This window comes from Anopheles darlingi, chromosome 2 (genome assembly GCF_943734745.1).
Source record: "Anopheles darlingi chromosome 2, idAnoDarlMG_H_01, whole genome shotgun sequence".
NCBI lineage: Eukaryota > Metazoa > Arthropoda > Insecta > Diptera > Culicidae > Anopheles > Anopheles darlingi.
Genome location: NC_064874.1, coordinates 83,611,226 through 83,627,677, shown reverse-complemented (window position 1 = coordinate 83,627,677; position 16,452 = coordinate 83,611,226). Strand labels below are relative to the sequence as shown.

The following is a 16,452-nucleotide window of genomic DNA, read 5'->3' as shown; positions in this document are numbered from 1 at the left end:
ACGCTATAGAACTGTATTAGATAAATGAAAAGAATTTTCAAAAACTATTGCAAAATTTGCTTCAAACAAACTACTCCCAGTGTGGCTTCCCAGGAATTTAAAAGACCCACCGTGCCACTCCAGCGACGCCAGGATCCCGCGAGACCAGCAAGATCTTTCAGCTCTTCACAATGTCCTGGCAATAAGTTGGTGCAATTATCAACCGACTGCGAGACCATAGTACGAACCCCCTTCCCCCCTCCCCCCGCGAAGCCCCTAGCATAAGTGTCTCAGCACCAACCGACGACTTCGTCACCTATTATGCCGTTCTGGTTTAGTTCCAAGTACTCCAATTCCGTGTTTGCACCATTTTTGCCAGACTGAACTTTTGCACTCATTGCAAGCTTGGCTTTCTTTCTCGCTTTACCACACCACAATCGTTGGAATGGCTTGGCCTTTTCAACGGTGTATGGAGACTGTGCAGTGTGGTCCGGTCCGGTCGCTGTTGGAATGGCTTATTGGTTTTGTGTGCTTCACGTTCGCGTCCGTACCTGACCAGCATCGCACAGAGAATAGCCGTAGATGATGCTGTGGACGTTCTACGTGGGATATCCTTGCAGGTGGTGAAGGTAGATACAACCGCCGAAGGACATCCGGCATCGAGCGCATCAAATCGCGTCGGAACGGATCGGTGGCCGAGGGGGGTGGATTGGAGAATGGCATTCTATTCTTTCACCTCCCCGCAGTCAAGCTTAACGCCGAAACGATTACCAACTGCTGGCAAAGCGATATGGAGTCCACGCATTTCACTTTGGATCCTGTTGCTCCAGTCAACCACGTACCACCACTCTGCGGTGGATGATGATGATGATGATGATGATGGAGCGTAATACCCCTTTCGGGTACGCCGACCGGCGGTCCCGATGTGTCGATATCACCGTCGTTGGCGCACATTCTATAAAGCCCGTGCACTTGGGAACGTACCGTGCATAATTATGGGGATATGAATATTAAATATGAGAATTGTTGGCATTTCTTGGAGGCACCCCATCCATTCAACTCGGTAGTATTCATTCCAAGCCACCGAGCGTGTAAGGCTGCGAGCAGGTCACCATTTTCCATTCCCTGTTTCCACCGGCATGCCACTCACAGGAATGTCCTTTTGCAGCATCTCGAGTGTTTAGTGGAGGCAGACCAGCAATCGGTAAGGATCGGTGACTGAGAGACAAAGGTGGAGAGCCGGACAGAACGTCAATTGGAAGCATTTTCCTCGGACGGGGGAGGACGACCTTCGCCCGGTGATGAGTGGAGTTGAGTGTGAAAATGGAGAAATAACTTCTGAAATTCCTGCTCTGTTCTTGCGATGCGGGTTGAATGATGATCAGCATGATCGATGTCTTCGATGAAACCATTCTTTGCATAATCGATGAAACCGAACCGATTGGAAGCGAACCGCTGAATCGCTGATGATGATGAAGGTAATTCGGAGGTTCATAACATCCTAGCATTCTACGCGTTTAATAATGCAAATCTAGACCGCATCCCTTGTAGTGTATTCAAACATGGTGATGCTTCGTTTGCTCTAGATTTCTTCTCAGAGCTCGACCTTATGGTCCTATAACCGAAGGCATCAATTCTATGAAATCATTTGCATCTGCTTACTCTAGTGAATGTCCTTATCCTTATCGAGAGCAACTCCGGTAATGTGCTTCCTTATATAGGAGTGTAAAACACTTCCTTGGTGCTTGGTGCTTCACCTTCAACCATATTCTTCTTTCCGGGTTTCCAGCATACAACAACGTGACACGCGCGGTACTGGAAGGCTTACCGCAGTCAGAGCCCCTCCACTGTGTGTCGATTGACCACTCGACGGTGGCAAGGACGACCAATGCTTCTTCTCCTTGTGTCTGTGCAATAAGGACTCAACTCGATTCGATGAAAGTGATTCTTCAGAACGAATCAAAGTACTCCGGAAGATCTAAATCTTTCACAGAATGGCCCATTAGAAATGAGGCCATGTTTGTACTTCAAAAGGGACATGAAACGGGGACAAGGCAACGAATGGCGACCGTGGTGAGGTTTGCGGCTGTTTGGTGGACTTTCTTTCATTTTGATGACCATCATCAAGACGTAATGATTCACTATGAGTTATGCCTTGCTCAAGAGCTGGTTGTAATTATTGTAACAAAATTCACGTCGTAGATCTTACGGGAAGCTGGATTTGGGGTCGGATTGACAGCTCTACAGCACATAGGGATAGTAAGGAGCGTACGCAGAGTAAGGCGATGCGGTGTAGGCGGCCGCCAATGGAGCACTGTAGGCAGCAGCAACCGGAGCAGTGTAAGCAGCGGCAACCGGGGCAGTATAGGCGGCGGCAACTGGAGCAGTATAGGCAGCGGCGATCGGTGCAGTGTATGCCGCAGCAATCGGAGCAGTATAGGCCGCAGCGATTCCGTTGTAGTTCCGGGCGATCACCTGCGAGCTCTGGGCGGTCACGACGGCCGGAGCGGCTACAACAGCGGCCGTCAAAGGCTTACCGGCGGCGCAGGCCACGGCAATGGCGACGAAGCAGATCACTTTGGCGAACATTTTGAGGATGGTTTTGGTTTTTTGGATTTGTTCGGTGTGCTGGAACTGAGAAGCGGTTGAACTGTGCTGTTGGTAGCCATCGGTCGCAACATTTATACTAGGATCGAGCTGATCGTTCATAGCGGGTGGGGACTACCATGGTCCCCCAACAGTCGATCGTTAATCGCGGTCATTGGCGGGTTTGTCACCGTGGTCCGTGATGCCAAGCGTTTAATTTAACATTCCAACCTGATCACGTACGTAGACGGACGACACCATCGTTGCCTGACTGGCTGGCTGGCTGGATGGCAGGCAGGTAGCTAGGTCGCGAGACCGCAGACCTGAAGGACATGGTGCGCGTGTTCTGACGCATATTCGTCTGTGGGGCCGTACCAGCAACTATTGCACAATAGGTGGAGCGGACGGGTGTGGAATGATTTTTGAGGGATCATTGGGCAATGGCACTGGTCGACAAATGACCATCGAAAGGGAATTTGGTGCAGCGATAGGCCGATGGCTCGTATCGTTTTGGGTATTATTTGTAAACTTCGAATAAATGTTAAGAAGTAACATTTATACTCACAGCGATTCAGAAACACTAATAGTACAGGAGCATTTCTAAAATGGAAGCGTCTCTCTAATATTACACGATGTGCAAAACATTCCCTTTACTGCAAAGTGGTTTGCGAGATTTCGATTCAAAACCAATTTCTGTGAAGCTGAAAGTAAAATGAACCTCTCTCATTTATATTAAACCGAAAAGCGAAACATCATTTCATCAATGCGAGAATGTTCATATGCACATCCAACCATTAAAACGGTCACTCGCTAAATATATTTTTACAGTAACTTCTTTACTAAGTGTGCACTAACGAATCATTCCAATTTGATTTAGTAATTAGTCAAGATCTAATGCGTAGGTATATGTTAATGAAGCATCAAACAAACTGTTGATGTAGTCCCTTTCCGGTATCTCCATTCTGACTATTTCCACGCTTTCCCAAGGGATCGTGCTTCTTATCGCGTTAAAATTATCATTTTTCGCAAACTTTGTCACCTCGCACGGTCCCAAGGCTCATTAGACGGTTGCTCCTGTTTGCGTTTAATAGGTTAGTGTTAATTGAGTTCATCAAAATGCCCTTAACATGACAAGCTTAAAGCACAAAAGCCAAACTTAATTTCAAACAAGAGTAGAAGTACACGAGCAATGAAAATACGCTCTAATGATTTGCGATTAATTTTTCATCCGAACACATGATGTTTCACCAGAATTTAAACTGAAATAATAATTATTATAAAACATAATCATAAAAACCTGTGCTTAAAATATTTATTTAATTTATAAAATATATACCAATCAATATATTTTGATATATAAATCTATTGATGGTACTTAAACAAGTTATATAAACCAGTAAATTTACCTTTATCAAGTTGCTTAGAGAAACACAAAAGAACTTTTTCAATTACTTAAAAATCTCTCACGATAACGCTCGATCGGCCCCACGATTGCCGAAAGCGTGCATTTTCGTTCTGTTTTGCTCGCTCATTCGTGTGCTTAGCGTCTATGTGCGCGTGCGTGCGCTTCCACCGAGCGACGAGAGAGCGAGAGAGCGGAAAAGAGATAGATAGTGGAAAGAGAGAGAAAGAGAGAGAGTGTGTGTGTAAACCACGCGGCAACGGTGTCGGCGGCGGCTTTTGTGAGCTTGTGAGCCGATGGTGACAACGAAAAACGTGGAAAAGGCCGTTATCACTCGAAGCGTGCGGATGCGCGTCCTCCGAACAGCAAGGATCCCCGACTTTTCCGATTCTAAAGTGCGTCGTCGTTAAGGATACACGTTGAAGTGTGTGAATTAGAACGAAAGCAAGTGCGTGTTTAAGTGCCGTCCAACAAAGTAAGCTGGACCAAGAACGGTCATTGGATTTGTTGATTAGTTTGTGTTGAAGTTTTTTTTTTGTGCACAACACACCGCGTGTGTTAAGTGAATTTGGGGGCCTGACCGTGGCCTATAGTGCCCTCTGTGTGTTTGTAATGTAATTCTTTAATGGTGGCACGGTAGTAGTGTTTGGTTTTTGTTTTCGCTTTCGCTTCCTCCGGTGCTCTGGCGGAAGGTGTGGAAGTTTTGAAAACTGCGACTCGCGTTCTGCGAAAAATGTCTTAAGCCCGAGCGTAATCCGTTGCATCCGTTTCCTGCAAACAAGTGCTTTGCGGAAGTAAAGAAACGATCCCAAACGTTTCCCCGAATTTGCCTTGTGTCGTAGGTTGCGCAAAACTGGTGGGCCGGTTTGCGAATGAATTGGAAGCTAAATGAGTTTACCGTATGTTATTGGTGTAGAGTGATCATCGCGCGTGTGTGGCCGTGTTTTTGTGGATCGTCGGGGGGAAGGTCGTGTGTTGGTGGCGTAGAAGCGATCGGTGACAACAGTGTACGGCGTAGTAGTAGTAGAATAGCAACAGAAGGATCTGGAATTCATTGAACGATCCTCCTCCTCCTCCGTTTGCCGTGTGTGTGTGTGAGTGGACAATATCCTGCTAGGCAACAAGTGGCAAGTGTACGCGTGTCGATGGTAACAATGATGTCGATGATGATGATGGTGATGCTAAGGTGTTTTGCGAGGGAATGAATGAAATACATAAGACGCGTTCATGTGTGGTTTCTTTCGCTTGAATGAAGGCATTTTTCAGAATGGTTTTGTACATGGCGCTGCGCTCTGCCTAAGGCTTGTAGCTTATCGCATAACAACCAGTAGCCAGAAGATTTTATTTTCTTAGTAAAGATTCCACTTCATAGCTCATCGCGAGAGTTTTGTAACAAATCCATGTAAAACCTACGCTCTCATACCCGCACCAAACAGTGTCGCTATGTTGCCAATTCATTCACTGGAACACTTTACGTACTTTGGCTCGTCTGTTCATCTTTTATGTTGCGTAGCTACCGGTGTGCCGCCTACCTGATAGAAAGCAGCTCGAGAATAGCTCGTCTTCGCCTACCATGAGGGAAAATGACGACACAACAGTATGATGGAACCGATAACAAGCACTCAACCTTTCACGTGTTGTTAGGTGTTAACAACGGGATGGTCAAAGGTTGACGAGTCTGCCAGAGGCCGGTAGGACGAGACAGAGTTCCATCCTCCTCATACGCCCCTTACGACGAACCATTCACACCTTGCCATCATCACGCTTATCTACTGACGGGCACGTTACCTGGCTGACGTCACTAATTAATGATCCTCGTACGTGTTACAACGGGCGGGCCCGGAGAGCGGCACACAAAGCAGGCAGGCGTCCTTGTCTTATCATCTGCCATCCCCCGATAGCTACTTGGCCCGTTTTTGGCAAACAAACACACGCTCTGGAGTAGCTTATCTTTAAACCGAGAACCTGAAGATTTTCTTTTCGTCTGCCACTCTTCCCCCTTCATAAGTCCGGGTGATTAGAGGGTGGTCCTCTTCTCATTACCGATAACTACCCTTAACAGTTGTGGGTGCAAAGTTCGCTGTTTGTGTCGTTCGTATTGACAAGCGCGCCGTGACTCACTGATTATGTGAACGATATGCGCTGCTGCCTGCATTTGTCATCACAGCAACCATACTCCTCATCTGATTGGGTGTTATGTTGCATCCATTTTCAATGCATCGTCGCATGCTGCATACTGGTGCCAGGGTGCCGGCGGATCATTTCGTGTGATCCTGATGACCATGGCCAAGTTCAATGTTCTTCCGGTGGCACGCTCTGATTTGAATGTCATCCTGTGGCGCCTTTGATGGCATGCAATCGATTCGTCTCTTGTTGCGCCTAATATGCGCTGTTCTCACAGTAGCCTATGATCGAGACACAACACTCAGCAGCCACATCATCATCATCATCAGTCAGGCCATGTGTGTGCGGTTAAACACAGCATTACAATAGCTAACAGCATACAACACCTCTCTGGTTATCATTTCAGTGTCCATGCTGTCGGCCGTGATAAGCGTACCAGAAGAAGAAGTTAGCGACGGACAGAGGAGAGCGACCCAGCGGCAAAGAGGCAGTCGCGAGCTATTCATAAAATTATCTCCTAACCCACGGTACGGAAGATGCTGTGAATCAGTGCAAACAAGCTCCTAAAACCAACAGTAACACGCATCAACTCCCTTTCAACAAGTACGGAAAAGTTTCGAAGCTTGAAAAGTCTTGCGAGAGGTTCTGCTGGGTGGAAGTGAAATTCAAATAATTGCCAGCTGTTGGTTCGCAGTCGATGGTTGTAATAAGCGAATGTGTGATCTAGTGTGTGCATGAAGGCGGGGTTCGCATACGGACGTTCCCCGAACACCGAGCAAAGTAGCATTTGATTCGAACAAATATTGCTGTTGCGCTAAAGGAACAAGCAAAGGTAGCGAGTGGTGGTCGAAGTAGGACCCTTGTTTCCTAGGCAACAAGTACGGTAACTGCTAACGAGCTTCCGAGAAGAGGGAGCAAAAGTTCGTTCAACATAACCATCCACCAGCATTCAACATTACATCCTATAGAGAAGACGCCACCCGATTCTACAGTACGACGCAATTGCATCGAAGAAACACCCAGACCACGCGTGTGTGTTCCGTTCGTAATTGCTTAATGTTCACCATTTCGAATGCCACACTCTTGGCCAGGATAGACCACGGTGCCATCATGGGGCTTGCAAAATGAAATTCTTGCCCTGAACAGGACATACACACACACACATGTGACGCGTGCACGAGAATGGTTTTAGTTTAGCATCGACAATTGGAACACATCACACGGGAAGCTTTCGAGTGAGCAATAGCGGAAGCACGCAGAGTACTGCTTGGAATCCCGGTGGCGGTGCGCTGCCCCAGCAATCCATCGAAGCGACGAACCACCGAACGACTATCGAAAGGGTTCGGAATAACCATCTGTAAGGGGTTAGGAATACTTGAGCAAAGAACGATCTCGCACTAGTACACTCGCTTCCGGCACGATTCCGGCGTATCATCGGCCAAGTTGTCGACGGATGTGCAGAGACCGGCAGTCGCGGTCTCAATAGGACATAGGGACATTCTTCGACATCGCTCATTCCTGCTCGTACCATGGAGGCCCGGAACGATAACGCTAGCTTCCTCTCAAGGAGATGGCGACAGCGGCGCAACTGGTGGATTGCAAGGAGAATGCTGCTGATCAGCTTGATGGTACTTGCGGGAAGCATACCGACGCCTGCGGCATTTGGTGAGTAGCGCACCGTTCTTTCAATTGTATAAGGAACAACGTTTGGAGACGTCTTCAAATCCTCGATGCCTGTGCCATGTATTGCACTTCCGGTTAAACCCGCGACTGTAATGCAATAAGGATGCGTAAGAGCTCTTCAGGGATAAACTTGAACTAACGTAACAATAATTCAAACAAACTGCACCGCTTATTGATGATAACGAATGGGTACATACTGCACTTGTTACCGTGTCGTCAGACGTCGTTCTCCCGGAGTGTCGTCTTCTTTTTATTGGCGAACATAGAGCACCAGCGATGACACGGAACCTAGAAATTCCATTTGTTGCACGCGTCTCTCTCTCTATCTCTATTCGATTCTATACCTCTTCTCCCATCACGACTTCGCGGTGCAAAGTTACTAAGTGGCTTTCCGTGGTCGCTGGCCGCACTTGCTTTCATGTTTTGCGCGATCATCGAAAAGCGATTGTTCAGCTTCCTTGCTAGATCTGGTCGAAAAAAAAGCGAAAAGTCCATTGTAAAAACTTCTACAATGTCATTTCAACTGTGCCTTCGCCATTCGCAAATCGAATTCGCATCCCGAAGTCGATGCCCGTCGTGTGTAAACAAACAGATAAAGGATTTGGAATCGAGTCGAGTGATTCCACAAAATCATTCGAGCAATAATGGCGCGAGTTTTTTTTTTGTAGCTTTTCTGGGATTTTCCGTTGATTCGTCGTCCTTCTTTAAGACTGAGATTATCAGACTCGCGTACAATGTGTTGGCCAAAACCAAGCGATGCTAAGGCGAAGGCACTAGTATCAATCGGAGGAATTAAATGTTTCTGTTCCAACGACCTCCGCCAACCTCACAGGACTTTTAAAGGATTAAAGCGAGCATAAATTTATTGTTTACAGAGTGCACGACAGAGCACCAGGGACAGTTGTTGGGTTGTGCATACCGTCTGCATCCGACAATGAGTCAGTCAGATGCGTCAGACTTTGCCGAAAATGCTTCCAGTCCGTTTGGCAGTTATCCAAATCTCTACGGCTACGCGTTTGCTCAAAGGCTAGCTACATCCTTCCGTTTGACTTTGTGACTAATACATGCCATGCCCGGAGGAGTCTCCCGCGTGTCTAGTGTGTCAGTCAGTAGTCTGCTGAAGAAACTGGTCGGCTTCTTTGCTGACTTGACTTTGCCAGGCTTGTTCTCGAAATCGTTGAGCCACTTTAAGGATGGGCCCGGTATAAAAATTCGAAAAGAAATGTGCAGAATCACAATAAGTCAAGTTCCACTTCTTCTCCTCCAGTGCATTCGCCACCGACTGGTAATCCCCTCACATTTGTTCTCATTTTTGCCGGGCACCGTACCATGACCACGGGCACACCGAGCAGGAGACGGAGATTCAATATAGCCAACCAACAACCAACACAGCACCACATCACGGACTCGTCGAACCGAACACAAAAGCACTTCCGCGCCACGGAGGGGCAGCAGCATCCCTTTCTTGGAAATCTATCGAGCCGTACCATGCCGTAAGGCATCAGCATCTCAACATGATTCACCGTGATGTTTTGCTGATAGGATTTTCCCTGGGGCCGCTTTCCGTCCTTGAGCACTCGAGGAGAAACGACTTAGCGACGAGGGGAGTGAGAGCATAAGCACAAGGGGAGAAAGAGAGAGACAGAGTGGACCAGCCACAACAAACAAAAATCATTAATCTTATATTGGGAACTCGAGCGAAGGACATGCCGATTGGGGCCCTCGACGACGCACAAAAGCATTTTCCAAGGAACGAACTCTGGCTCGAAGGGAAAACGTTCCGGATTTTCTTTTTGTTTTGTTTTGTTTTGGAGTAAATTTCGTCACCGACATGGCTTCAGGCAAAGTCAGTAATATCATTTGACTTCGCTCCACTGTTAGCCCGCGGGCGAAAGTGATAAGGTATTTGCCCCGGAGCATATTTGCCGAGAATTCTTCCCGATCCCAACTGCTGCTGTATACGAACTTGAACTTGAGCATCGTACGAACTTGAACACAAGATCGACTTAAGACAATCGATGCAGCTTTGGGAGCGTCCAGGAACGGAATTGTTGTATTAAAACCTAAGTTCTCGTCAAACCTAAGAAGTACCGGTTTACAATTCGATTGTACGTAGAACGTTGGATTATGGGGCAAAAAATCAGGATACCTGCTTCTGGTCGCACGTGCCGAGTTGAGGCAGAGCAGTTTCGCCGAATGTTTCTTAATCGCAAAAAGCGCCTCTAAGCCGCAGCAGCAGGGCTAAGAACGCACAAAAGGTTCACTAATCGGTGTTCCTTGGTGTTCTCAGGATCCTTTGCTCACTCGAAACACGCTCTTCATGGGATTTTTTTTTTGTGGGGTGCTAATTCCAGTCTGGGGAAAATTAATTATTGCTTTTTTGGCCATTTCTCATCGATGAGTTCAGAAAAAAGAAGGAAGCAAGGAAGGAAGGAAGGAGAAACCTCTGGTTTGCCGGAAGGACGAGCGACCGCACACACAGCACGTGTCGAGCGTGAACGTAGAGAGGGATTCCACTTCAAAGTGGATCCTTTCGGTCTGCCACTTTTCGTTCGCTTTGCCTTGCTCGGAAAAGTGAGACGATGATCACGATGAGAAGTGAAGCAATAAACGATGATAAAAGTTCGTGAGTAAACAGAATTTAAGTAGATGCCTTACCCGTAACCATGGCACACTGACGAGCCTCGGCGAACTCCTGCTCCTACTGCTGAGCGGTGGGCAAGCGCCAGTGCTCGACATCATCCTTCCTTGGTGCGTTTCGCGCGTGAACGGCTCAATGGCAACGTGGGTGGCGCGAGACACGAAACCAAGGACCAAGTCGTTTATCGCGACGACGAGCGTTTGCGAGTCCGACACCGACAAGCGTGTACTTTGGTGGTTTTGGTTGGTTGGTTGGCAACTCGAATATGAGGATGCCAGGCGAGAGGAGTGAGCCTCTGAATGGGAGAGCACGAGTCGAGTGGCCACTACTATTCGGCCGCCGTCGTTGCGTCGCGTTCGTGGCCGCTCTTCTCTTACGGTGGGAGAAATCGGCCGAATCATCTCAATTTCACGCGCCAAGTGATAAACTCATTCATTAGTTTTTTGGGGAGTGTAAATCACATCATTTGTAAACAACCGATAGTGGAAGGCAAGAGGCGTGATTTTTGCTAACCAAAGCATCATTTTGCGGTAATGGCGATGGTGGCGAGACGTTTATAGTGTTGATCGATCGAACGGCATGTCGAAGTTTCGACGGCATCGTTATTGGGCGTTTAGTTGGTGTCGTTGTTTATTGCAAATTTACGCTATGTTGCCTTGTGGTGTTTAAAGAACGCCAGCGAAGCGAAGATGGATTTTTTGGGGCTCTCTTGTAGTTCACTTCGTCAGCAGATTTCAGCAAACATGTCCGCCTCGTCCAGACGAATAATTTGTTTTCTGTCTAGCTGGCTTTCTTCCATCTTCGCAAGATTCATATATTGAAAGGGGTTAACGTTCTGAGTACAAAATTATTAGTATGAATATGCTTTGTTTGGTGGCAAATTTGCAATTCCACATCTAGACCGGGGAAAGTAGAGAGGTTGTTCCGTTTGAGAGCAGTAATGCACTATCCAGCAGTTAGTCAATTAGAGCCCAACGTGGCAAGGATGCTTGGCATACATTCTGCCAAATTCCTGAAATAGTTGGAAGACCCTAGTAAAACCTTTGACCCTTGAGGCAAATAATCCACATGCGGCTTACGGTTAACCGAACCGAAGCAAGATGCCCCAGTTTCGGCTACATGCCTGCATACATGTGGTATGTCTGCTTGGCCGTCCATATCCCATTTTGTCTGCCATAGTAACGATGCTGCTCTCCCAAATAAATACGCATTTCTTATTCGCTTCTTTGAAGATGGACCGGGACCGAATCAACAAAAAAAGGGCATCCGGTGGGGACGAAAAAAACGAGACATGGAACGTCAGAAGATTAAGGGTGTCTTCAGCCACAGTTTCCGGCTCCGGCTCCGGAGACGAAAGACCGACGAAGACTCTCCGCCTTTTACGCTTCATGTTTTCGTCCACTTTGCTGATGCTTAAGCGACGAGCAATGCTTTGGTTCTGGTTGTTTTGTAGCTCTGTAAAAAGGTTCCATATAAATCTGAAAATCGCCCCCAAAACAGCTGCGAAACAGATTCAGTTCATGCAGTACACTCCTCCACTAGAGTAACACGCACAATTTGCTTGTGAATGATTGAGGCTTAGTGGCGTGGCGTGGCATGGCGTAATAAGAAATGAAAGCGGACACCTCATTACCTGTCGACGACAGGGTTTTTGATGTTGCCTCGCCTCCGCCACTGGATTGATTCGCAAGAAGCATCAGCGACGGAGTGAAGACTTAAAAGTTTAACGTGCTTCCATGGATGGTAGTCCTTCTCGTTTCGTTGAATCGCGCGAGAAAAATAGGAAACCATACCAGATGGTCGGGAGTCTTGAAAGCAGCAATTTGGAGCCATTTGATTGAAACCTAATGCTGCGCCTTCTCGTAGTCGGTGGTCCGATGCTCTCCATCTCTCATGATAAATCTCCTGAGTGAAAAGAGCAAACCACTTCTCTTCTCTTTTCTACCTTCGGTGTACGATACATCCAATGTTTGCACGAGAATATGCCAACAGCATAGCACACCTGTCGTGTTCCGGCAGCACAGCATAAGTTGATTTGTAAAATCGTTTGTCAACACCATCGGATCGGAGAACGATGATGAAGATGGATCGTAACATCGGAACGCTCGAAAGTGTCGAATTGTGTCGCATAAATTTCTTGGTAAGGGGAGAGGAGCACAGCACCATGACCGAGAGGTGTAGCGGTCATGTCGTCGTAAGTGTTCGAACCGAGTGCAACCACAGCCTGATAAGACAATTATCGTCGTTATCATCGGTAAACAAATATTATCGAATTACCATACGTTGTCGCCTGTGATGGCTGCCGTCTCTGATTGATAACGCTTCTCCCTTTGCTGCGCGTGTGTGATACCGTATCATCATCGTTCATCATAATCGATTGGGTGCAGTTTGCAGTAGTTTTTTTTCTCTCCTAGTTAAGCGGAAGCGATGTGGTGGCCTAGTTGTGGTGGCAGTTTATTTAACCTGGTCAATCGATACCCTTTTCTGCGGATCGTATAACGCTTCATCTTTCATTGGATTTGTGCCCTTCCCGAGTAGCATGTTCTGTTTTAAGTCCAAACAGCGACCGTAGCAGCGTCATTATGATCATTTCATTCATAAAACAGTTGTTTGTTCCATGCGGAAAGAGCCTCTCGCGATTCCCATTCCAAATAGCCACTTGAGTTATGGAAGCTTTAATCGATTTCTCCATTTCCGAACCTCCATTTTGCTGTCTCCCTTTCTCAGAAAGCTTCCGTGTTTGGTAACGGAGTTGGTCAGCTTGCCATTTCCTGGCCAGTGTAAATAAATGAATTCAAAATTGACATGCTGTTATGCCCGGAAAATGGAATCTCCTGCTGACCAGTATGTTTGTGCCTTTCACGATGTTAGCCGCCAAATCCCGAATTTTCCACCCATTAACCAAAGGACAGTATGGGATGCTGTGTTTACGTTTGTGTCCACGTGTACACATCCTTTCCAACGTGATTCCATTTTCCCGCGAAACATTATATATCTCTCGGTTTTCACTATAGTGGCGCCGTAACGTACATAATGTTTCCTCTGAAGGTGGGATGTTGTTGATTTCTGTTGGATTTAAGATGTGACGTCAGGCGGAAACACGTGCAAGCCGTCACAGTTTCCACGGGCCGTACGTATAGAGAGAAAGTTTTCCATTACAGGCTGCGGTCACACGATGTGGTGATGCTGTAAAAGAGTGTTTTACTTGCAATAGTCAATGTTTCTGCTTCTAACTGTGCAAACCTAATGATTTCCTCTCCTCGATCCTATCTTTACCTCTTCGTTGCACAACACCGAGTTAACCGAGGATAGCGCAGACACCCCCTCGACGACCACAGTATCATTTAAAGTATATTCATTCACCTGAAAAACCCATCGAACGCTATTGGAAAACCCTCAAATAAAGTCACTTGTTGCATGTGAACAATTTGGGACGTGACCATCCAGGACAACCTTCCTGGAACGGCAAGTGTAACGAGTGAGTTGGCCGTTGGTGGTAATGCTGTTCGCAATTCTGTGTTACCATTAAATCGCATCGCAGCATCTCGTGGCGTCTGCATTGGACGTTGGCCAAAAGGACGTATGGTGTTCGCTGCTTCGGATAATGGGGGACCGCTAGATGAGCGCTCTTTCTCTCTCGTGGGCGGCAAGTACCGACCGTCGCGAACCTGGTAAATGCCAGCTGGTAATGACGTTGACGTACGAACATTATGCTTATAGGTTTTGTTTTACTTTCTATAAGCTGAAACATACCGGCCACGCAGTACGACCTCGGGACGGAGACGGCTGACGCAGCGAAGGCGAAGCCTAGCAACCGGTCACGCTAATTGATATTGCCATCAACACCGATCAACATCCACTGGCAGCAGAAGCGCAACCCAGGACTTGCTTTACACACGGAGGAAGGAAGAAGGTATCCGAGGTGTTTATGATGTCCTTTTGGCTGCAGATTGTCCTATCTGCGTCCTGTCGGTGTTTGTGGTGTGTGGAGCACGGCTAATGATGTTGCAGTGAGAAACTCTATACACTCCGTTGTCGGCGAAAGGGGGGAAAACAACCATTTATTCTACCACCTTATTGTTTGTTGTTCGGTGTACTTGCGATGTAGACGCTGCAAAGTACAGATAGGTTGTTGAATTAAAAAAAAACAATACCTATTCCATTAGCAGCCCCTATTCACTGTTGAACACAGTGCCTCGGTGGTAGCCAGAGCCATTAGCCAGAGGGTCTTTGGCGGTTGGAAAAGGCAGGAAAATTTCAGTAATTGGCCATCAACAGTCTTACTCCATCAGAACACGTCTACTGTTCGTAGTCTGTATCTAGAGTGTATCCTCCCGAGCAATCTTTCATTTTTAACGCCTTTAGGGGCTTTGTTTGCCATTGTGATTATGTTTGCCGAATGTCTGGACATCCAATCATAAACCAGAGATAACACAGAGCACGCACCAAAAACAGCAGAGTTTGAAACTATGTTCAAATTTCTAGATACTAAAACGGCGATTGTGAACAATCCTAGGAAAAGACACACACAATTTCACAATTTCGCGAACCTCCGTTAAAATAATGAAGCGCAAATAGAATTATGAATTCATCTTTTCATTCGAAAAAATCCGATGAATCCGCTTGCTGTCTCGCATTACTGTTTGCCTTGCCGCACGCGCGGCAGACCCTAAGATGATCCAGCTTATCCATACTGTGCGCTTTAGCTGGAACTGCTAGCTCATGTCGCCTCAGGCGGTGCTCCTTCTAGCTCATAAATATCTTATCCATAACCATTTTCCCTTAAGCCACCGCTGAACGACTTATATCTAATATCTCTGTACTCACTCCCTCTCCGTCTGTTTATTTGCCTTCCAGCTTCGCCGGGAGTTTACTTTTCAACGTCAAAACTGCGCCTAACGCTGCCTATCTCGAAGGAATCGTACATCATTCTGCGAAGTGAACCCATCGTCAACCTACGCCTGCTGTCGACGAATGGAATGCAACCGGCGGGTAATTCTCCCCACTATCACTACAGCATCGAGGTGCCATCCAGTGACGCTGGATATTTGACGGTGGACGAGAAAACGGGCGATCTGTGGATTACCTCCAAAATTCTGTCGCTCGCAAACATAACGGAATTCATCATCGTGGCGGAAAATGGGAGCGTTCTATCGTCCGCCTCGGTTCCAGTGGCTCGCCTAAGTCTCACCATCGACCCGCAACCGGTGAAGGAAGATTCGCTCGATAGCTTCTGCGAGCATCATCCGGATCGGGCATGCTTTTGGGATGCGGCACAGTATCGTGTGGCGGAGAACGGTCCAGCGGGCGCGACAATCGGTACACTGGGACCAGCCATCTATCGGCGCCTCTGCCCACAGCATCAGGTTCGATATGCGCTGCAGGACGACACCGCAGGCAACGACTATCTGTTGCTCGATCCGAACGATGGCACCCTACGAACGCGAGTTTCCTTCGATCACGACAGTCACGCTCCCGGTCCGATACTGCTGGCCGGTGTACGCTGCACGCAACTGCAGCAACTCGGTGATGGAAGCCCGGCCGCACAACAAACCGTCAACCGGACGGTCACTGTCACCGTACTGGATCGTAACGATAATCTGCCACGCCATGAGGTCACATCAAGTGGTGCGGCTGGTGATGATGTCCAAGTGTACCTCGACGATCCGCACGTTAATCAGGTAAAGTAGCTCGATTGGATTAAAAATCTCTTGCTTATCCCGTAGTTTCGTTTATGTTTCGAGCTCACGAAGCAGTTGGTTCTAATCTGTGTCGATTAGAAAAGAAATAAGTCCGGTGCTATTGCACGGGATGACGGTTTTTAGTTGTCCGGCGATGACACACTTTGCCCACTAGTTAGGTCAGGGTTAGAGCAAACGCCTGCGCAATCTGGGTACCATTTCCGGTTTTAATGTAATTGATTTTTATCCCAAAGGAATCGATTACCCTACCAGTTATCGGCTCGAAGCGCAATATTATGTTTACATTGTACATCGTTCCTTGGCGCCATTTATGGCAGAAAGGTTTCTTTTCTGTG

General features: G+C 47.3%; 2 protein-coding genes across 2 annotated transcripts; one reads left to right on the top strand and one right to left on the bottom strand.

Annotated features, from left to right (window-relative positions):
• Positions 1 to 2,130: 2,130 nt before the first annotated feature.
• LOC125948113 (vitelline membrane protein Vm26Ab-like) lies at positions 2,131 to 2,641 on the bottom strand. The gene has a single exon (XM_049673860.1). The coding sequence runs from the start codon at positions 2,566 to 2,568 to the stop codon at positions 2,221 to 2,223; it is 348 nt and encodes a 115-aa protein (XP_049529817.1). The 5' UTR covers positions 2,569 to 2,641; the 3' UTR covers positions 2,131 to 2,220.
• Positions 2,642 to 7,575: 4,934 nt separating this feature from the next.
• Positions 7,576 to 16,105, top strand: LOC125959588 (uncharacterized). Its single transcript, XM_049692414.1, has 2 exons — positions 7,576 to 7,756; positions 15,273 to 16,105. Exons 1-2 carry the CDS (start codon positions 7,621 to 7,623, stop codon positions 16,103 to 16,105), a joined length of 969 nt encoding a protein of 322 aa, XP_049548371.1. The 5' UTR covers positions 7,576 to 7,620.
• The last annotated feature ends 347 nt before the right edge of the window (positions 16,106 to 16,452 follow it).

What these genes read in the sequence shown, in the direction of transcription:
- LOC125948113 (XM_049673860.1), bottom strand. Translation starts at nt 2,568, where the DNA reads ATGTTCGCCAAAGTGATCTGCTTCGTCGCCATTGCCGTGGCCTGCGCC.
- LOC125959588 (XM_049692414.1), top strand. Translation starts at nt 7,621, where the DNA reads ATGGAGGCCCGGAACGATAACGCTAGCTTCCTCTCAAGGAGATGGCGA. An exon ending in ACCGACGCCTGCGGCATTTG is followed by an intron (nt 7,757 to 15,272) that starts GTGAGTAGCGCA and finishes TTTGCCTTCCAG; the next exon opens with CTTCGCCGGGAGTTTACTTT.